Source organism: Neovison vison, chromosome 12, assembly GCF_020171115.1.
Source record: "Neovison vison isolate M4711 chromosome 12, ASM_NN_V1, whole genome shotgun sequence".
NCBI classification, from domain to species: Eukaryota; Metazoa; Chordata; class Mammalia; order Carnivora; family Mustelidae; genus Neogale; species Neogale vison.
In genome coordinates this window covers 25,526,436-25,550,097 of record NC_058102.1, presented here as the reverse complement: position 1 = coordinate 25,550,097, position 23,662 = coordinate 25,526,436, and the positions used below count along the sequence as shown (strand labels likewise).

General features: G+C 38.7%; 1 protein-coding gene across 4 annotated transcripts in view; it reads right to left on the bottom strand.

Annotated features, from left to right (window-relative positions):
• Positions 1-23,662, bottom strand: part of FGD6 (FYVE, RhoGEF and PH domain containing 6) — a 115,044-nt gene that overhangs the window by 47,597 nt on the left and 43,785 nt on the right. For all 4 annotated transcript variants that reach the window (XM_044228814.1, XM_044228816.1, XM_044228817.1 and 1 more), the window contains exons 4-5: positions 11,159-11,226; positions 11,043-11,073 (exon numbers count right to left, since the gene is read on the bottom strand). In XM_044228814.1, the coding sequence (XP_044084749.1) occupies positions 11,043-11,073; positions 11,159-11,226 (99 nt within the window). The remainder of the gene's footprint in view (positions 1-11,042; positions 11,074-11,158; positions 11,227-23,662) is intronic.

Sequence of the window (23,662 nt, the reverse complement as noted above, 5' to 3'; positions counted from 1 at the left end):
TCCTCCTGTGCTGAACAGGTGCTAATAAACCCTTCACTAGGGCTTCAGTATCTGGGACTAACTTTATCGGTCCAACAGTCACAATGGCCCAAAGGAACCTAGTATTTACATTAGTAACTAAAGAACTACTTTTACAGTTAATTACTATAGTATACAATAGGAATTTGAACTTGCATAAACTCCAATCCAGAAAACCGCACAAAACATCTCCAGAAACCAAATGGATATTGGCCAAATTCCACCTCCGAGCAGCTTGTTTCTATTAGCATTCACATTTACTAAGAGAATATAGAGCTACTTAATGCTTTTGAAAGTCATTAGATTTTTCCATCAGGCAGAACTACAGAATATATTTACATGTTACAAATAACTTCCTCAATTCTAACAGTATTCAAAGCACAGGTAAACATCTTCTATAGTACTTTCTTTCTTTGGGACCAGTTTAATGATTAATATAACTTAAATGCAAAAATTCCTTGTTCAGCAAAGCAATGGCCACTGCCCTTTCTTCTGGTAGATAAATGATGAATATGTTTGTCCCCTGGCAGCAAGATGACTTTTATTTTCCAGTTGGAAGATATTTCCTCAATCACAACAGTGACAGTAGCCATTAGCAGCTGAGTAGTTTAAGGACCCCATTTGACACGGCTTTTGCCAGACTCTTGCATTCCATATGTCTGCCACCACTGCCAAAAGGGAAACTTGTTTATTTAAGAAACATTCAACAGAAGCCAGCCAAATTCACACTGGGCTGACCAGCGAGAAGGCTGCCTCTAACTGGAGGCGTCTGTCACATATCAGGCAAAGCATCACTTTTCCCAGTATTACTGGATGATGGCAGGTAGCTCTGGATGAACTAGTGGTCCATACTGTCCTTGTTAAAATTATGAGTAGCACAACAAAATATAATAGAAATTTAATAATTAAAAGAGCAAAAGAAGAACAATGACTAGAGATGATAGGAATTTACAGTTTCTATCTAGCTATCAATTATAAATTATTCCTAGGACCCAGGAATTTACAAATTTTTTTTAAAGGATTTTATTTATTTATTTAGAGATAGAGAGCATACGTGAGTACTTGCACACACACATGGGAAGGGGTGAGGAGCAGAGGGAGAGGGTGAAGGAGGGGGGAAGAATCTGGAGAAGACTGCTGATCGCAGCACCCAGTGCAGGGCTTGATCTCACGACCCAAGATCATGACCTGAGCTGAAGCCAGGAGTTGGGACATTTAACTGACTGAAGCAGCCAGGCGCCCCAGGAAGTTACAGATTGTAAGCAGGCATTATTACGGTCATCGATTAGCCTTCATGGTACCTTTTTGAAAAAAGAAAAGGGTACCCCTTACCCCAGGCCAATGCAACTCACACCAAGGCCTTCATAAGAGCACACAGCAGCTCTGGCCCAAGACTCATCCCTTCACCTCTTGGGTCATCATCCCCTGAAAGCAATGGACTACGGCCCCAGTGTCAGATGTAACTAATTCTCACAAGAACTACACACAGAATCTTTAACTTTTCAGCTCTTCATGAACCTCAACGTTCTCCAGAACTGGTGCCACCAGAAGGAGAAAAGCATTTTTTAAATAAAAAGGATGATTACAACATATGTCTGGTTATTTTTCTAAATGCTAACAGCCAGGATAATTTGGGAAAGTGTGATGACACTTCAGAACCAGAGGCAAAACTATTTTGGGGCAGAAGAATTTAAATTCCCAACACCTCCTTGACTAAATCAGTGAGGATGCAAGACCACACGACTGGCACTTCAAAAATTAGATCCAGAGTACCCTTTTCCACACTGGAAAAGCCGGGTAATTACAATCAAAGGGGGGTGGGAACTGGGGTGTGAAAATGTGAGGCAAGCAATAGAGGTTACTGGAATCAACCACATGTACTTCAGCCTATGCTCCCAACATAAACCCCACCAAAGATTCTGTATGTAAAACGGAACCACCTACACTCAGGTTTCTGATTACAGTAACCAAATGTGTGTTCAACTTGGCATTTTTAGAAATAGCAGGAGGCTCCTGAATTATAAAGCATATCACAATATTATTCTTAATAATTCCCAGAAAACCTACAAATGAGAACCAGATCAACTTCTAAAACACACTCAGTGCCTTTGAGGTATTAACATACCAACCTCACAAGCTCTGATCGCCTGGCAAGACCTAAGCAAAAATCAATGCAGATTAAAAAAAAAAAAAAAAATCAATGCAAATAAAGTCATGTATGAACATCTAACGCAGTGAAGCACAAAACAGATGGTCTTACTCATCGGGTCAGGCTTTACATCTCTGGTGCCAAAGAGAAGTAAGAGACTTAATGAAGCTGTCCAGACTGGGCTTCCTGACCTGAGGGCATTATTAACCACTATGATGACACAGTGGATTACAAAGACTAAATGGACATATGGACAGACGGGGAACTCTGCAGGGCTCCCTGCTTTCATAAAGGGCATGCAGAAGCACTTCATATTAATAAGCAAAAGCAGAGCAGCTGCAAAAGTCAAAGAGCTTTGATAAATATGCAGAAAGGGGTATGAAACTATGAAGTAAATGTAGAGGGGGTAGAAAGTCCTAACATTAACAATTTGATTGTGTTTTTAAATTAAAATATCTGACCAATGAAATAATTCCTCCTTCTTGATATGCTCAGACCTGGTGATATTATGCGTGGTGATCACTGCTTTGGTCGTGTTCAAATTGTATAAAATACGACCAAAACCCATCCTTTATCTCCAGTCTCAATCTCCCTTAACAACATTAACAGGCAATCATCCTGATATATCCTAAGTGACCAATATATAGCCTCATTCTCCTCCTCAGAAGATGAAAAACTAGAATTTCTCTGGTTTCATGAGCCAACTGAAAGAATTCTGAAAACAAGCTCATATACCCCAAAATATACCACTCTTTTCTGTATAGCATGCTAGAAATTTCAAGTAATAATTTTTAATCAATTGCTGAACAATCACTAAGTGCAAGGTCTTAGAGAGACCCGAATTCAAAGCCTGGCTTTGCCATTTAGTACTGGGTGACTTTTGGCAATTAGTTTTCTTCGCTTAAGAAACAGAAATAACATCCATTTGATAGGGTTGTTATGAGGATCAAAATAGACAATTTATGTAACATAGTTTTAGCATGTTTCAAGGCACACAGAGAGTGCTCAGTAGAAGGCCATTTATTTAAGTTAAAGAAGATCTGGTTAATGATGATTGCATGAATGTCATTTATAATCCACAAGTCCCTCAAAGTTTGGAAAGAGAACACTGAAGTAGAAGCATATCACAAGAAGGAAATACCAAACCAAAGTAGGGAAAACAAACACCTCAGCAGTTAAGACAAAGGGGCTCTTAACAATGAACTTCATTCAGTGAAGGGCAGTCACATGAAAGAAGCTGCTCAAAAAGGAAAGGTTAGGGATGCCTGGGTGGCTCAGTGGGTTAAGCCGCTGCCTTCGGCTCAGGTCATGATCTCAGGGTCCTGGGATCGAGTCCCACATCAAGCTCTCTGCTCGGCAGGGAGCCTGCTTCCCTCTCTCTCTCTCTCTGCCTGCCTCTCTGTCTACTTGTGATCTCTCTCTCTGTCAAATAAATAAATAAAATATTTAAAAAAAAAAAGGAAAGGTTAGGCAGCCTTGTGAAGAGATGCTAAGAAAGCATTCTTTACCACTAAAGAACAAATAAATGATAATTAAATGGTTAACAAGACTCAAAGGACAGGGTCTATTCAGTAGAACAGGAAAAAGTTATTTTACGATTGGAAAAAACTGAAAGGTTCTGTGAGAAAGTCTTCTATTCTTTTTTATAATGCATTAAAAAAAAAAAAGAGGAAAAGATATATTCTAGTTACTGACACACAGATATCCAAGTAACTCTGCCTCTAACTCCACGGATTTCAGTGAGAGTCCTTCAAATTTTTAATGTAAGTGTGTTCCAACCTAAAGAAATGAGTGGAGCAAAGGTGCTTCATTACTACTTTACTACTTAATTAAAGCCCATTTTTGCCCCCCCCCAAAAAGACCTCAAAGTGTCTGATCGTTCTCTTGTAAAAAATAGATCTATATTTTTAAATCATGCTATTTGGGACATTCATAAAATAAATTTATAAAGCTGTTTATTAAGGCAATCTCCCATCAAAGGGAAAATAAGACAACAAAAAATTGTATCACTTGCACTGAACTATATTAAGTATCCACGGTGTATTTCCTATTAAGTACAATACAATAGCAACCTCCGGATTGGACAACCTCTGCTACAACAGGGAAAAACAAATATAAATAACTAGAGCTTTACCAAGTACTATTTTATTTGTCAGTTGTCTCTCATTCATTCAACAGATTATGAATTTACTGGGATAAAGAATCAATGGAACGTAAAAATCCCTGTCTTCATGGAACTTACCTCCCATTGGAAGAACTTAGTAGGGTCTAAGTTAGTAGGGTCTATTTCAGGAACAAACTATTTTGACTGATTTGATTAAATGTTTATTTGGTAACATCATAATTAAATAGTATGCATTTTAATTTATATATAAATACATAATTTATATATAATTTATATATATATATATAAGTTCTGAATAACAAGAGCAATTTTTCTTTTTTTAAAGATTTTATTTATTCGACAGATGGAGATCACAAGTAGGCAGAGAGAGAGGAGGAAGCAGGCTCCCCACTGAGCAGAGAGCTGGATGCGGGACTTATGACCTGAGCCAAAGGCAGATGCTTAACTGACTGAGCCACCTACGCATCCCAAGATTTTAAGTAATCTCTACACACAATGTGGGACTCAAACTCACAACCCCAAGATCAAGAATCACACATTCCACTGACTGAGCCAGCCAAGTACCCCATCACCACACCAACTTTATGTGGTTATTATTATTATTATTATTACCATTTTCCAGAAGAAACCAAGGCTTGACTAATTTGTCCAAGAGCACATAGTGGCGGAGGCAAAATTCTTAACCACCAATCAGTCACACTCATTCACTCAACAAATGTTTGCTGAAAGCCTTCCAATGAACAGGAATGATGCTAGGTGCTGGAGATACTATCCCTGCCCTCACCTAGCTTACATTTTAGTAGACCAAAAATAAACAGGTAAATAAACAATATACAAATTATATTTAATGCCAAAAAGAACACAAATGGAAAGTGAAGGAGAAAAGGACAGTCAAAGAAGGCCTCTCTAAGGAGGTGGCATTAAGCTCAGATTGGAAGGATAAAGAAAAAACTAGCTATGAACAAAATGAAGAAGAAAGATTCCAGGAAACTGCATTAGCAAAAGCTATGAGCCAAAGTAACAGCAGTGAAATAAGAAATGGAAGGTGGCCTGTATGGCCAGAACATGGTCAGTGACTGAGAGAGAACCCCTCTTTATCCAGCATCTCATCTTAGTAAGAGGCCAAATCACATAACACCTTTTGGGTAGAGGGAACCATAATTTAATGACCCAACAAGAGAAAAGGAACTCTATCAATAATCATTGTGCCAAGACAATAGCCAGGACTATCACAAGCAGACTGGGACATAAGGCCATTCTACTTATTAGCCTTGGGGAGTAACGTGGACTTTACTCTTAACGCAATGGGAATCATTTAAAGGGTTTTAAACATGGGAATGACATGCTCTGATATGTATTTTAAGAAAATCACTCTTAAAATAAGGGAAAAAAATCATTTAAGAAACAGATTGTAGAAAGGGTGAGAATGGAAACAGGAGTCCCTGTGAAGAGGCTGGAACAGTTGTCTGTGTAAGAGATGATATTCTGGCCTCGGTTGGTGGCAGTAAAGTGGAAACAGAATTAGTAGGTTTGCAGATGGGTTGGCTGGAGAAGTGAGGGAGAAATAAAGAACAAATCCTAGTTTTCTGGCTTTGGCAGCCACAGGGATGGCACTATTCTTTTAAAAAGGGAAACACTGATATTGGGTATTGATTTAGAGACACTGTGCACCACTGGACCTTTTTTAAAAATCTAGTTCAGGGGTGCCTGGCTGGCTCAGCAATAAGCATATGACTCTTGATCTTGGGGATGAAAGTTCGAATCCCACGTTGGATGTAGAGATTACTTAAAAAAAAAAAAAAAAAAAAAAATCAGGTTCCAAGTCCAGGAGCTCAAGGCAGATATTGCAGAGCACGTATCACAAAAAACCCTAACTGTAAAGTCTTGCTCTTGCAGCTACAGGCCCAATTTTCCCTCACAAACACAGGCAGAAAAATCAAAGACCTTAACTGAATATACTGGCTCCTCAAATCTTGAGTTGATTTTAAACTGCATGCCTCCATCCAAGCCCACTTCCTTTCAGTGTCACAATAGCTTAAATGATGAAATTCTTCAGTCTAGATTTTACCTTTTTTTTCCTATGAGCTATATCACCTAGTTTAGCAAATTCTAAACAAAGAAATGTCAGTGAGCTAGAGTGATAAAGTGATATATAAAGTGTTAGTGAGCTACAGTGACAAATTTAAAGCTTAAAACTATTGGACATATTGGACAGTGCAGATACTGAACATGTCTGTCATCACAGAAAGATCTATTAATGCTATTCCAGAGTCTCTAAGACAGAAAACTGTTCATGGGAAATCACGTATAACTGAAACAATAGCTTCTCCCAAGCCACTTGGATACTTGGTTGATTTAAAAAAAAAAAAAATCTACTGGATTATCTAAAGCCCATTATTTATATTTTAAAGCAGTCATATTCTAGGATATAACACAGACACGAACTCATTCATGTGAAGTCAGATAGCAACAGTGTTCAGGATTAAAACTATCCATGGGATACCTTTGTGGGGTCCTTTCAGTAGAAGGGTAAATACGAGCTTTAACGGGTGGTGGGGGTGGTAAAATGAAACAAGAGAGACTCTTTTGACTTCACCCACATTAGGCTGCTAACAAGTCTCTCCTAGTAATGGCTCTCACCTGGCTAAGGGTCTGTTGTTAAAATTCCCATTAGAGCTGGGCCGTGCTGCGTTAGCATTTGCACATACCAGACAGGATGTTAACATGAGGTTGGCAGATGATCTAATCTCACTCCTACATTAAAGGTTTAGGAGGTTTTGAAAATGTCCAAGTCAAGGTGGGTTTTGGATGATTCACTCTGTTCAACACCATCTGGGAAGAAGCCAAGGCCATCCATGAGAACTATCAGATCAGAGACAATATGGGAAATACCTCACTCTGTTCACTCTTATATAAGAGTTTATGATTTGTTCCAAAATACAGGGGTAAGAGCAAGGTAAATAGTTTTGAATAATAAAATAAATAAACTAGTGAAGCTTTTTTTTTTGGTTTGTTTTTAGAGAGAGGGAGCGTGCATGTGTGCGTGCAGGTGACAAGGAAGGGGAAGGGACAGAAGGAGAGATTTTTTAAAAAAAAATTTTTATTTATTTGACAGAGAGAGACAGGTCACAAGTAGGCAAAGAGAGGGGGAAGCAGGCTCCCTGCAGGGAGCCTGAATGCGGGGCTTGATCCCAGGACCCTGATATCATGACCTGAGCGAAGGCAGAGGCTTAACCCACTGAGCCACTTAGGCACCCTGGAGAGAGAGAATCTTAATCAAGCTCCACACCCAGCACGGAGCGTGGGGTTCCATCTCACAACCCTGAGATCCTCACCTGAGCTACCCAGGGACCCCAGTAAACTAATGAGACTCTTAATTGCTTCTCTACCTACTGGAATCCGAACTTCCTTCATTAAAATGAAATATTAGTGGAGAGGGAAAAAAGCATTTGGAAGGGACAGAATTATAAAAAGGCTACTGTCTGATAACAAAATGAATTCTTCCCATTCACTGATGTTCTACAGGGGAAAATGAAGAAGGTAATGAAAGGCAATTTGGGCATCTACTATATATTGTGTACCACACCAGCCTCTTCACTTACTTTATTTCATGGATTCCTCACAACTAGAGAGATCATTATTTGTATCTCCATCTTGCAAATGAAGAAAGCTAGGCCAAAGGGTCAGACTATTTTCTGAAATTCACACAGCTATTAAGAAACAGAATTGGAGGGGTGCCTGGGTGGCTCACTGGGTTAAAGCCTCTGCCTTCAGCTTAGGTCATGATCCCAGGGTCCTGGGATCGAGCCCCACATCGGGCTCTCTGCTCTGTGGGGAGCCTGCTTCCTCCTCTCTCTCTCTGTGCCTGCCTCTCTGCCTACTTGTGATCTCTATCTGTCAAATAAATAAATAAAATCTTTAAAAAAAAAAAAAACTTATTTGTTTAAAAAAAAAAAAAAGAAAGAAAGAAACAGAATTGGATGGGATGCCTGGGTGGTTCAGAGGGTTGGGCCTCTGCCTTTGGCTCAGGTCATGATCTCAGGGTCCTGGGATCGAGTCCTGCATCAGGTTCTCTGCTCGATGGGGAGCCTGCTTCCCCCATCCTGCCTGCCTCTCTGCCTACTTGTGGTATCTGTCAAATAAATAAATAAAATCTTAAAAAAAAAAAAAAAAAGAAACAGAATTGGGGCGCCTGGGTGGTTCAGTCAGTTAACCGTCCGACTCTTGGTTTTAACTCAGGTCATGATCTCAGGGGTCCCTGGGATAGAGCCCTGTGACTGACAGGCTCTCCACTCAGCAGGGTGGTCTGCTCAGGGATTCTCTCCCTCTGCCCCTCCCCACAACACTCACTTGTGGGCACTCTCTCCCCCTCTCAAAAATAAAGTTAAAAAAAAAAGAAGAAGACAGAAAGGAAGGAGGGAAGGAATGAAGGAAGGAAGAAAAAAGGAAACAATGTACTTAGGCAGGACAGATACCGATATTTTTGCCAACTTTCTTAAAGTGTGGTCCTTAAATTGTTACTGGTCTGCAAAGACATTAGTTAGAAGGGTGAATAAGGGACTGGAAACTTTTATGTCACCTTGACATGGTCATGACATTTCTATTTTATTTTACAAAAGATCTGATCCGGCATGGATTGGAAATTTTAAAATCCAGTCCCTCACCACATTATGAGAAACACTACACTAGCGTATAGGCACTATGAGGACTGGGACTCTGCTGTTTATCGTGACATCTACAACACGTGTTCTATGCAAGATTTGCTGAACTACCCCACTCAAGTTCCAATTTGATTTTTTCTGGCTCCATAGTATTGTTTGCCTCCATGACCTTACAAAGTGAACGCTTAAAACTTCCTTAGAAAGGAAATTTTTTTACTTTTTTAAACATGTTGATCAGAAAATATGTCAAATAAGTACAATTTGTTTGTCCTACAGATAGGCTGAGCTTTCCAGAGAAAGGGAGTTCAGCTTTTTTCTTTTTACTCTACAATTATTTAAACAATAGAGAGGTTCAGTAAAAAATGGAATTTATTCAGTTCAAACCAGAGTTTATTTTGGAAAGCTATTTATTCATCATGTTGTTATATATTTGAAATGACAATATACTTCAAACTCAACAAATCTGTTTGGGTGATCAAATATCATGCTATAATTTTTAAAAATGAATTACATTTTGAACTAAAAAAAGTAAAAAAAAATACAACGTAACAGAATTTGAGGGTTGTAGCTAAAGCAGTAGGATATGATCTCTCTTGGGTAAGTTCTATATAGTTTTATAAAAAGAATTTTATTGGTTTTTTTTTTTTGATGAAGGGTTGTATAAATGCCAATTGGATTTTAGTTGGTTAATGGTATTATTCAGTTCTTGTATATCCTTGCTGATTTTATGTCTATTAGTTTTTTTACTTACTAAAAAAAAAGTTTTGGAATCTCAAAAAAAAAAAAGAATTACAAAGAGAACTAAGCAATACAGTCAAGAGTTACATAAGAAACTATTCACATGATAGTAATTTCTCAAAACAAATTAGTAATGTTAAGAATTGTTTTAGAAAAGATTTCCAGGGGCGCCTGGGTGGCTCAGTGGGTTAAGCCTCTGCCTTCAGCTCAGGTTGTGATCCCAGGGTCCTGGGATTGAGCCCTGCATCCGGGCCCTCTGTGCAGTGGGGAGCCTGCTTCCTCCTCTCTCTCTGCCTGCCTCTCTGCCTACTTGTGATCTCTCCCTGTGTTGAATAAATAAATAAAATCTTAAAAAAAAAAAGAAAGAAAAAGAAAAGAAAGAAAGAAAGAAAGAAAGGGAAAGAAAGAAAGAAAAAAGGTTTCCAAAACTAGAGATTTTTCATGCAGGAATTAGAGTTCCAGGTTTCTGTTGGATTTAGTGAATGTGAATCACCCTTAAATGTACCCTACCTTTTAAGTTCACTGAACTTAAAAGGAAAACTGAAAATGATACTCTTAGAGATATTAATGGGTGTGAACCTACCATTTCTCAGTAATTAAGTTTAAGATGATGTTAATAATTATACCATCCAAGTAAATTTTCACTTCAATTTCTTTCTTCATTGTTTCCTCTACCTTACCCTTCTTTTGTTAAATTTTAATAACTTGCCAAAATATAACTGGAATAAAGTAGGATTAAAAGTACTTTCACTTCCAATGCATACTAGAACTTGTAAAAACTTGCAGGTACAAAAAAATGCATGAGAAAAATGAATATGCTGTCAGACACATCATAACTGTTTTCCAACAAGTTTGTTCAAGTTGATAATTACAAAAATTGAATACAGAACTTTAAAAAGTTAGTTGTAAAAATGTCTATTTTAAGGTCTATTTTTGAGAGCAGATTCAGAGGGAATAGTTCTGAACACTGATCATGACATTTTTTATACATTGCTAGTGCAAAATTCTGATAGACATCTTCTGCAAATGCCCAAGAAATATTATCACTAAAAACTCTTTATTATGAACACAGGAAGTTTGAAAACTTTGGATATATGGATATAAAGATTCTATTTTTTGGAAATCATCTGGGTATACTACACACACAACAGATACATACATTTCAGAAAATATCTATATTCACATATACATGAATTTAAACATCTAACCATATATTAGAAAGAGTATGTGTATACACACACACACACACACACACACACACACATATATATAAAGTATATTTAAAGTTATGCTAAAAATTTTTTGACATAAGGAAAAATGCAAAAGAGGACAGTTATTTGTAGATACTCACAATATGCAAAAGTTTTAATACATCCACAAACCTGTAAAAGATAACAATAAAAGAAATGTTTTAAATGAGCCAGTGGGGAAATAAATGGTCTTCCGAATTATGAACTGAATACCTACACCTTCTCTGAGCTCATGATCTCCTTGGCAATATGATGGACTTTACTCTTCATTCCAGTATCTTCATTCTGTGGAGAAGAGTGCATTAAAAAAGCATGAACTTGTAAAAGGATAATGAAAATCAGCTTTGAGCCAGTAAGATATAAATTCAAGCTATGACACTTAGAGGTTTCTGATTAGAACATATTCTATACTATATAACATCTCAAATAGAAACATGGAGAACTAGATACGGTTACTGAAACACAATACAGGAAGAGTGCAGAGCATTCGGTGATCTCACGTTGGACTGTTACAAGCACTGTACTGCTCGACTGACTGTCCTGAGAAGCCTGAGCCTCGGTGGAGCACAAGCCAATGATTCAAAAACTGGAAAGTCACATTCTGCAGGAGAAATGGCTCCTAGAGATGTCACATAAACATGAGTTCTTCCCAATATATAAACTAGGAATTCTTCTACTACCCTGAATGTCTTTTCAATATCTGCTGGTAATCATGGCATCTCCTCACAAAGATTCATTGCTCAACAAATACCCACATATATCATCCCCCTCCCTTCAAGATTTAACAAATCCCAAACATTCTGCAGTACCTGGTTTAAAACATTTCATGAAACAAATTGTTATATATTATGCTAAAGTTTCCCTCCCCCTCCAAGAGTAAATATTAATCGTGCAGTGTGTACTTATCCCTTACATGTTTTCATATTTTAGTACAACAACTTAAAATCAATATAAAAAAATCCTAACCCTTCCATCAGAATATAAATATTGTTATGCAAGAAAAAAATTCAAAGTAGGGTGTGAAACCAACGACTTACACAAATAATCTTTAAGGAGCAATCAGTTATTCATTCAGAACGCATTAATACTGCTGTCTAGTTAGCCTAGGATATTTTGCCTTGCTCCTTTACCTTAGCTCCCAAACTCTATCCTTTATTTTTCTAAACTTTATCTTTAAAGGAACAATTAGATAGATGAATTTGACCTCCATCCCCATTATCATCCTGCTTTTCTAAGATAGGTTGTTGAATTACTGTGACCAACAGACTGGGTAAGTTTTGCTCAACCGAGCAATATACAGTACAAGATACTCAGCTCCATTCACTAGCTCACATTCCTCAGGAAGCAGTCTATGCACAGTGTGGTCTTTCAGACCATGTATCAGTCATGTGCTAATAACCATGACCATGTACACCCACTCACATACACACGCATACGCACACGCACAAGGATAATTGTTGTTTTCCTATCATAACGAGTTTTATCATCTGTAGCTAGAAAGTTTAATTTTGTAAAATACAGGATATCTTTTAAAATTGAAGGCCAGTAGAAATGCGTTAAAAATATAAAAAGGGGGTATCAGACTCTTGATCTCAGGGCTATGGGTTTGAGCCCTACACTGGGTGCAGAGATTATTTAAAAATAAAAATAAAAAAAAGTTAAAAGAAACAAAAAAGAAAAACCTAAATCACTGAAAGAACTAAAACCTTAACTCAGCACTCTTATTTTCAAGTGATGGGAGGTCCCACACAGGTCAAGAGGTACTCTTAGCAGTAGTTTTAAAAGAATATAGGTATAGGGGTGTCTGGGTGCCTCAGCTGGTTAAGCATCTACCTTTGGCTCAGGTCCTGATCCCAGTGTCCTGGGACTAAGCTCCTGCTCAGCAGGGAGTCTGCTTCTCCCTCTCCCTCTACACCCCCCAATCTGTGATCTCTAATAAACAAATCAAATCTTTTAAAAAAAGTAAGTAAAAAGGAAACCTAGGTACACTATAGATGGTGAAGCATTTGACTAGCAAAGCCACCTAAAATGTGCAGTACCTTTCTACAAAAATTTGAAGTAGGTGTACTTTACTTTTGGCATCTCCCTTTTGTTTTCTTTTCTCTTTTTAAAGATTTATTTATTTATTAACTGAGAGAGAGAGAGCACACAAAGGCAAGCAAGCTTGGGGTGCAGGGGTGGTGCACAGAGGGAAAGGGAGAGAGAGAATCTCAAGCAGACTCTGCGCTGGGTGTGGAGCCCAACTCAGGGCTCAATCTCATGACCCTGAGATCATGACCTGCGCTGAAATCAGGAGTTCAACTGATCGGACTAAGTCACCCAGGCACCCCCGCCTTTCCTCCTTTTATAACTCTGTGCTTATTAAGTCTCTACTCCAAATACCTTTTATCTCCTCAGGACCTTCCTCTGCCAGGCCCTCTTTAGAGAGAGGTGTGTGGTGACTCCATAGTCAATGTTATACCCGGGCAGGTAACATGCTTCTGTTCCAGCAGGAGACAAAAAGACTTTAACTTGGGGCCTGACAATCCTTATCTGTCAAATGAAAGTGTTGAACTTATAATTGCAAAATCTTAAGAGTCAAACGTTCAGTATCTCAGGTGTGACATGGCAAGTCAGTGAGAAAGAGAGTGGTGGCATTCAGAGGCAGCACTGGAGCTGGGGACTATGAAGTATGCGTTTGCTTTCTAGAAGCTAAGACTATAAACTTTGGGGGGGGAATGGTGAGTACTGGCATAAAGACAGACATGTAGATCAATGGGGAAAAACAGGGACAAGCAAGCCCTTAAATTCGGTCACTGGATTCTTGACAAAGTTGTCAAGGCAACTCAATGGAAGAAAAGATTTTGGTTTGCCTGGGTGGCTCAGTTGGTTAAGCGATTGCCTTCGGCTCAGGCAATCTGCTTCTCCCTCTGACCCTCCCCCTTCTCATGCTCTCTCTCTCATGTAAATAAATAAAATTTTTAAAAAATAAAAAGAAAGGATTTTGTTTTTCAACAAATGGTTGAAAATGAGTGGACCGGTTAGATATCCATAAGCAAAAAGATGAATTTATAAGCTAACTGACACCACATACAAAAATTTAAAAAATGTATCCTGGGCTTAAATATAGGAGCTAAAACTATAAAACTTCTAGAAGAAAGCCTTTGTAACTCTGAATAGAGTAACAGTTTTTAGATATAACACCAAAGGCATGATCCATTAAAGAAAAAAACATCGATAAATTAAACTTCATATAATTAAAAATTTTAGGCTCAAAAAGACACCATAAAGAAAATAAATTTCAGATAAACCCTGGTGGTAAAAAAAAATAATTGCAAACAGGTTCTGTGTCCAGTATACATAAGATGTGACTAGACATTTCATTAAATATATAAGAATAGCCAATAACTTCATGAAAAGATGTATAAGAATATAAGAATATAATCAGTCATCAGGGAAACGCACATTAAAACCACAGTAATATTCCACTTCATACCCACAGAATGGGGTGCCTGGCTGACTCAGTCAGAAGAGCATGCAACTCTTGATCTTGGGGTCAAGGATTTGAGATGATTAAATTACTATATATCGAAGTACTAGATTACTAAAAAAATAAATAAACTTAAAAAATATCAGAAAATAGCAGGTGTTGGTGAGGATATGGAGAAACTGGAACCTTTATCTACTGCTGGTGGAAATGGGAGCCTTTATTCATACATTGGGATTGGAAGTTTAAGCTGTCTTCTAATACACTAAAGGCAGAATTTTCATTTCTTACCCTCATTATTCTGAAATCATTCCAAAAGGAAGGAGTGACCACTATCCTTACTCCATAATTTAAAACTCTTTATCTATCCATCATTTGATAGTAAGGTTAGTAGGAGAAAACAGCTCTACCCTCAGCTGATTGATTGCTCTACAGTTAAATGTGAAAACATTACTTATTAGAACGTCCAAGCTGCTCTTAAATTTCAGATTCCCGGGGCGCCTGGGTGGCTCAGTGGGTTAAAGCCTCTGCTTTCGGCTCAGGTCATGATCCCAGGGTCCTGGGATCGAGCCCCACATCGGGCTCTCTGCTCAGCGGGGAGCCTGCTTCCTCCTCTCTCTGCCTGCCTCTCTGCCTACTTGTGATCTCTCTCTGTCAAATAAATAAATAAAATCTTAAAAAAAAAATTTCAGATTCCCATTGAACTGTCTTAGAAATTCTGATTCTGTAGGTCTGGGATGGGGCAGGAGAGTGGCTGCCATAAGATGAATTTAAGGATAAATTTTTAAAAATCCCCAGCCTTCAAGAAGTGAATAAGGAAAGCATACCAAATAAACAACTATACATATAACTATGAAATGTGCTGAAATCTTGAAGTAGCGAAAGATTCTAACAGGCAGAGGTGTGTAATTCAGGAAAAGATTTACAAAGAATAAAGCATTCATCCAATGCCCTTCTGTCACTCCTTAAACACGTCATCAAGTCTCTGTATACTAGATACTGTAGATATTTACTCATCAAAGTTAGAAACCTGCACTCTTTCTTCTCCACCTTCTATGATCACATCTGAGTCATCAAGTCCTGACAATTGATCCTTCTGAATGTTTCCTCAAAGCTTCATTGATCCTTACCTCTCCTTTAATACTGCCTCCTTATTTCTTGCCTACACTACTGCAGGAAACTAAGTAGTTTCCTTGGCTCTAGATTTAACCCCACTGCAATCCAGTCTCTACACTGCCACCAGAGTAATAGTTCTAAAACGCAAATACCTTAGTTCTCAGGTTGAAACCCATTAGCAACTCCCATCACCTGTGGGCAAAAAAGACTCAAGTTTCCGTTGCCGTGCATCTAAGACACTCCACAGTATGTGTAGTTATCTTCATTAGTCCATTCCTGCTCCCAACACTGTATTGTCTCTCCTCCAGCCATGCTGGAATCACCTTGCAACTCCAAGTCTGCTTTGCCCTTGCACGTCTGTCGCTCTATGCCCTTCCTTCTGCTTTGACTTCCTTCCTTATCATTTCTCCCCTCCTCAAAGGCTTCTGCCTATAACATTCCAACTTATCCTTTAAGATAGCACTCAAAGGTTTTCTCCTCTATGAAAGGCTGCCTTGACATTCTCTCCCCACCACTGTAAGAGGACAAGTTATTCTCTTATTCACGTAGTATTTACAGAACTTTACTCCAGGGGATTGTGTTTATTTGCTGACATGTTTAATTCCCTCTAGTTTAGGACCTTACTTACCTACCGTATACAGCACAATGTGTGGTCCACTGCAACTGATATGCATGAATGTGTACAAGAGTGGCTGTCACTTTCTCAGAATCTAAGAATGGAATACACTGCTTTTGACTATGTACTGAGTAACATGAAAATATAATTTCAAACTAATAGGTCAATGTGGAAAAAAAAAAAAGGTAGGGGATTGGCTTAGATGATTAAGGCCTCCTGTGATTCTAAAATTCTAGGAATCTATGTATTCGGTTGTCTAGTTTACCTTTTAAACCAGGACAACTATAGAGCTAAAGAGGGCTAGTAAATACTAGAAAATTATCCAATGAATTACAATAATTTTCAAAGTAGAAAGTCAAAGATAACTAAGAAACAGAACAAAATGAAAGTTCTGTATTATCTTCAACTTGGAAGAACAAATGACTTATTCTGACCCAAGTCAAACAATGACGGCAAAATACACCGCAATGTAAAACCTCAAGAGGCCATATTTGGCATCTTGACTTCTCAGTTAATGACAGTCCTCACTTAAATTACATCACATTTCAGAGCAGACTGCCTGTTAAATAACTGCATCTCCCAGAAGTACTCTGCTGTGGAAGCTGAAACATTAGCCACAAATGAAATTACCTCATGAAGATCATAAAATAAGTCAAACAAATTCCAAAACAGAACCTTTTGATCTGAAACCCAGTTTCATGTTCTGATCTCTTGATCATAGCCCAGCTCTGTAAATTCTTAACCGTGTTCTCGTCTATTCCTATTTGTTCACTACAAGTAAAATTCAGTGAAATTTATCCATTACTTTTTTTTTAAATAAACATATATTTTTATCCCCAGGGGTACGGGTCTGTGAATCACCAGGTTTACACACTTCCCAGCACTCACCATAGCACATACCCTCACCAATGTCCATAAGCCCACCCCCCTCTCCCAAATCCCCTCCCCCCAGCAACCCTCAGTTTGTTTTGTGAAATTAAGAGTCACTGATGGTTTGTCTCCCTCCCAATCCCCTCTTGTTTCATTTATTCTTCTCCTACCCCCTTAGCCCCCCATGCTGCATCTCCACTTCCTCATATCAGGGAGATCTTATGATAGTTGTCTTTCTCCGATTGACTTATATCACTAAGCATGATACCCTCTAGTTCCATCCATGTCGTCGCAAATTATCCATTACTTTTTAACAGAATTCTTAAAAGGTCTCTGCTATGCTACTCAAGGGCTCTATTGAAAAAGCAAAAAGCTGAACAACCAGATCTGCCTGAGAAACACCTTTATCATTAAATTATTCCCCCAATGAGGTAACACCATAATTAGCCTCTCTAGAACAAAGTTCTTGGGTTTTCACCCCTCTCTTCATAAGGGTACATATTACATCAGCTATTTTACAAAGAAAATTTGGAAAAGAGGTAGGGAAGTCAATATGCAGGAAAGGTGAACAGTGGTGAATATTCTAACCATAATGAAGGAGAATGAAAGATCTCAACGTCAACCATTTGTTAAGCACTAAAAGAACCCGAAACATCAAACTAAAAAGGTGGAACATGAAAAAAATAGAGATTACCATGGCTATTTACTACCATCTCAAACATGTTCCATCAATATCATTCAGCTTATTTGGCTTATCCCAAGTTATGAGCAGAGATATATTTTGGTTCAAAAACCCACTTCAGTGGGCTTCAAGGCAAGTTACTTAACCTGTATAAAAAAACTCCTTTTCCTCAGTAAAAAAAGAATAGTACATATGTTATGTATATATATATATATATCCTAGCATGTTTTTAAAGATTAAGTGTAATACCTGTTCCCATAGTACAAAGACAAGAATAGGCACACAGGTGTGGTACAAAATTAATATTCTTCCCTTTCCAGGTAGTTTGTTTACTTTTGCGGAAGTATCTCTTTGAACATCTGTTTGCTCTCTCTTCACAAAGTTAAAACAAGGGCCCAGTGGTATATACCCTTTTTTTTTTTCTCCTCTACTAAGTCTGGCAGTTTCATAAGGAAATGTTACCGGCACTGAAACATGATGAGCTACGTGCTCATTGTATGTCCACGGACTATGGCACCTGTTTTTGGCGTGATTCATGGCCTGCAAAAGATATTCTCAAGTCCTAACCCCCAGGGACCTCAGAATGTGACTTTTGTTGGAAATAGGGTTGTTGCAGATAAAATTAGTAAATTAAGATGAAGTCATATGGGACTAAGATGAGCCCCTAACCTGACTGCTGTTCTTTTGAGAAGAGAAGAGATGCAGACATGCATGAAGGGAGGACACTCTGACGACAGAGGCAGAGACCCCAGCTCCTGCCAGGTATACGCCCAGGAACTATGAGAACTGTGGGCAAGCCACCAGGAAGAAGAAAGATTCTCTCCTATCGGCTTCGGAGGGAACATGGCCTTGTCAACACCTTGAATTCAGACATCTGGCCTCCAGAACTGTGAAACAATAAACTTCTGTTGTTTTAAGCCACCCAGTTAGTGGTATTTTATAACAGCAGCTCTAGGAAACCAATACAACCTATCATAAACACAATCTAAGGGGCACCTGGGTGGCTCAGTGTGTTAAAGCCTCTGTTTTCGGCTCAGGTCATGATCCCAGAGTCCTGGGTTTGAGCCCCGCATCGAGCCTGCTTTCCTTCCTCTCTCTCTCTGCCTGCCTCTCTGCTTACTTGTGATCTCGGTCTGTCAAATAAATTAAATAAATAAATAAATAAACAAACAAACACAATCTAAGAAGTATATTACAAGTGCCTAATGTGCATAAACTTTCTTGACTTCAGAAGTGTTTTTACAACTAATAGTTGGGATGTTACAACTATGTATCCTGTAGGATCTGTGGAGTTACCCAGGGGATTACTGTCTCATTGTGTCAATTAAGAAATGGAGGATCAGGGGCGCCTGGGTGGCTCAGTGGGTTAAGCCGCTCGCTGCCTTCGGCTCAGATCATGATCTCAGGGTTCTGGGATTGGGTCCTGCATCGGGCTCTCTGCTCGGCAGGGAGCCTGCTTTCCTCTCTCTCTCTCTCTGCCTGCCTCTCTGTCTGCTTGTGATCTCTGTCTGTCAAATAAACAAATAAAATCTTAAAAAAAAAATGGAGGATCAAAGAAGTTATAAAACAAGCTCTCACTCTCACCCTAAGACCCAGAAAATTGCACTACTGAGTACTTAAGCCACAGATACAAATGCAATGATCCAAAGGGGCACCTGCACCCCAATATTTATACCAGCAATGTTCACAATAGCTAAGCTATGGAAAGAATCTAGATGTCCATTGACAGATGAATGGATGAAGATGCAGTGTATATATGTGATGGAATATTACTCAGGCATCAAAAAGAATGAAAACTTGACATCTATAATGATGTGGATGGAACTCAAGGGCACTATGTTGAGCAAAATAAGTCAATGAGACGAAGACAACTATCATATGATCTCACTTACATGTGGAATTTAAGAAACGAAACAGAGGATCATAGGGGAAGAGAGTAAAAAATCAAACAAGATGAAATCAGAGCGAGAGAGAGACAAACCATAAGAGACTCAATCATAGGAAACACGCTGAGGGTTCCTGGAAGGGAGGGAAGAGAGGGAATAGGATAACTGGGTGATAGACATTAGGGAGGGCATGTGATGTAATGAGCACTAGATATTATATAAGACTGATGCATCACTGACCCTAACCTCAGAAACCAATAATACATTTTATGTTAATTAACTGAATTTAAATTAAGGATAAATTATTTAAAAATGTCTCAACTAGGGACACCTGGTTGGCTCAGTCAGAAGAGAACGAGACTCTTGGTCTTGGTGTGGTGAGTTTAAGTCCCACATTGGATGTGGAGATTACTTAAAAATAAAATCTTTAGGCATGCCTGGGTGGCTCGGTCAGTTAAACATCTGCCTTTGGCTCAGGTCCTGATACCAGAGTCCCGGGATTGAGCCCTGTATCGGGCTTGGAGCTCAGTGAAGAGCCTGTTTCTCCCTCTGCCCCTCACCCCTCTTGTGCTTGCTCTCTCTCTCTCAAATAAATAAATCTTAAAATAAAATAAAGTCTTTAAAAAAGTTTTGAAAAAATAAAAGAAGCTCTCTTCCTAAAGCTTCTACTTCAAAGACCTTTGGGTTGATGAATATAGGGCTATACCATAGGCATTACTCTGTACAGTCTTTCACTCGGCTTTATTGTTTTCCCTATAGTAAGATTCTTTATTTTGATAGTTTTATTAAAATACTCATATTCCATAAAATGTATTTTCACCTTTCTACAGTCCATGGTTTTCAATATATTCAAGGTTATATAATCATCACCACAATCTCACTTTAGAACATTCTCATTACCCCCAGAAGAAACTCCATGCCTATAAGCAGGCACTCCCTATCCTCCCTTCTGTCCACCTTCTGCAACCATTTATCTTCTGTCTCTATGGATGTCCTCATGCTGAGCATTTCATGTAAATGGAGTCGTACAACATGCGGTCTTTTGTGACTGACTTCCTTCACTTACCCAATTTCTAAGGTCCATCCATGTTGCAGCATGCATCAGAACATTTACAAACTGCTCTGTAATAATTGTGCGTATAGACTACATTTGTTTATACATTCATCAGTTGATGGCTCCATTTATCAGTTGATGGGCATTTGAGTTCCTTCCATTTTTTAGCTATGATGAATAATGCTGCTATGAACATTTTGCACTAAGATTTTCTCTGGACATATGCTTTTTTCACGTGGGTATATAACAAGGAGTAGAATTGCTGGGTTATATGGTAACTCCAAATTTAACATTTGGAGGAACTGCCAGACTATGTTCCAAAGAGGCTGTATGTACCATTTTACATTCTCGCCAGCAATGCACAGGGGTTTCAATTTCTCCATATTCCTGGCCATCTGTTTATCTCCTTTGAAAAAATGACTAATTTGGGGCACCTGGGTGGCTCAGTAGGTTAAAGCCTCTGCATTCAGATTGGGTCATGATCCCGGGGTCCTGGGATCGAGCCCCGCATCGGGCTCTCTGGTCCATGGAGAGCCTGCTTCCTCCTCTCTCTCTGCCTGTCTCTCTGCCTACTTGTGATCTCTGTCTGTCAAATAAGTAAATGAAATCTTTGAAAAAAAAAAAAAGACTAATTTTAGCCCATATTTTTTCTTTTCAAATTTAAATTCAATTAATTAACACATAACGTATTATTGGTTTCAGGGGTACAGGTCTGTGATGCATCACTCTTATATAATACCTTAGCATCACTCTTATATAATTCAGTGTTCATTATGGCACATACCCTTCCCAATGTCCATCACCCAGCTGTCCCATCCCTCTGCCCATCCTCCAGCACCCCTCAGATTTCTCCTATGTCCAAGAGTCTCTATGATTTATCTCCCTCCCTGGTTTCGTCTTGCTTTATTTTTTTCCCTCTTTTTCTCTATGACCCTCTGTTTCGTTTCTTAAATTCCATGTATCAGTGAAATCATGAAAATTGTCTTTCTCTGACTGACTTATTTCACTTAGCATAATACCCTTTGGCTCCATCCATGTCACTGCCATTTCATTTTGAGGGGTACATAATGTTCCATTGTATATATATACCATATCTTCATCATCCATTCATCTGTCAATGGACATCCGGACTCTTTCCATAGTTTGGCTATTGTGAATGTTGCTGCTATAAATATTGGGGTACAGCTGCCCCTTTCTATCATTCCATTTTTTAAAAAGATTTTATTTATTTATTTGACAAAGATCACAAGTAGGCAGAGAGGCAGGCAGAGAGAAGTTGGGGGGAGCAGGCTCCCTGCCAAGCAGAGAGCCTGATGCAGGGCTCAATCCCAGAACCCTGAGATCATGACCTGAGCCAAAGGCAGAGGCCCAACCCACTGAGCCATCCAGGCACCCCTCGATCACTCCATTTGTATATTTGGGGTAAATAAACAGTAGTGCAATTACTGGGTCATAGGGTACTTCTATATTTAAATCTTTGAGGAACCTCCATACTATTTTCCAGAGTGGCTGTACCAGCTTGCATTCTCACCAACAGTGTAAGAGAGTTCCCCTTTCTCTACATTCTCGCCAACATCTGTTGTTTCCTGACTTGTTAATTTTAGCCATTCTGACTGGTGTGAGGTGGTATCACATTGTTTGATTTATATTTCTCTAATGCCAAGTGATGTAGAACAGTTTTTTATGTGTCTGTTGGCCATTTGGATGTCTTCTTTGGAAATCTGTTCACTCTGCCGCCCATTACCTAATGGGATTATTTGTTCTTTGGGTGTTGAGTTTGAAAAGATTTTGGATACTAGCCCTTTATCTGATTAAATCATTTGCAATTATCTTCTCCCATTCTGTCAGCTGTATTTTGGTTTTGTCGAAGGTTTCCTTTGCTATGCAAAGGCTTTTTTTCTTGATAAAGTCCCAATAGTTCATTTTTGCTTTTGTTTCCGTTGCCTTTGGAGGTGTGTTTAGCAAGAAGCTGCTGCAGCCAAGGCTGAAGGGGTTGCTGCCTGTGTTCCCCTCTAGGATTTTGATGGAATTGTCTCACATTTAGGTCTTCCATCCACTTTGAGTTTATTTTTGTGTATGGTGTAAGAAAAGGGTCCAATTTCATTCTTCTGCATGTGACTGTCTAATTTTCCCAATAGCATTTGTTGAAGAGACTGTCCCTTTTCCACTAGACATTCTTTCCTATTCTGTTGAAGATCAGTTGATCATACAGTTGAGGATCCATTTCTGAGTTCTGTTTTGTTTCATTCATCTATTGTCTCTGTTTTTGTGCCAGTACCATACTGTCTTGATGATGACAGCTTTGTGAAAGAGCTTGAAGTCCGGAATTGTGATGCCACCAGCTTTGGTTTTCTTTTTCAACATTCCTTTGGCTATAGGGGTCTTTTCCAGTTCCATACAAATTTTAGGATTACTTATTCCAGCTCTGTGAAAAATGCCGATGGAATTTGGATAGGGATTGCACTGAATGTGTAGTTGCTCTAGGTAGCATAAATATCTTAACAATATTTGCTCTTGTAATCCATGAGTATGGAACGTTTTCCCATTTCTTTGTGTCTTCCTCAATTTCTTTCTTGAGTGTTCTATAATTTTCTGAGTACAGATCCTTTGCGTCTTTGGTTAGGTTTATTCCTAGGTATCTTATGGTTTTTGGATGCAACTCTAAATAGGATCAACTCCTTACTTTCCCTTTCTTCTGTCTAATTGTTGGAGTATAGAAATGCAACTGATTTCTGTGCATTGATTTTATACCCTGCCACTTTACTGAATTCCTGTATGAGTTCTAGCAATTTGGGGGTGGAATCTTTTCAGTTTTCCACACAGAGTATCATGTTCTGTGAAGAGTGAGAGTTTGGCTTATTCTTTGCTGATTCAGATGCTTTTTATTTCTTTTTGTTGTCTGATTGCTGAGGCTAAGACAACTAGTACTATGTTGAAAATATTAGACGTCCCTGCCATGTCACTGACCAGAGGGGAAAAGCTCTGTTTTTCCCCATGAAGAATGCTATTATTGTGGGCTTTTTATATATGG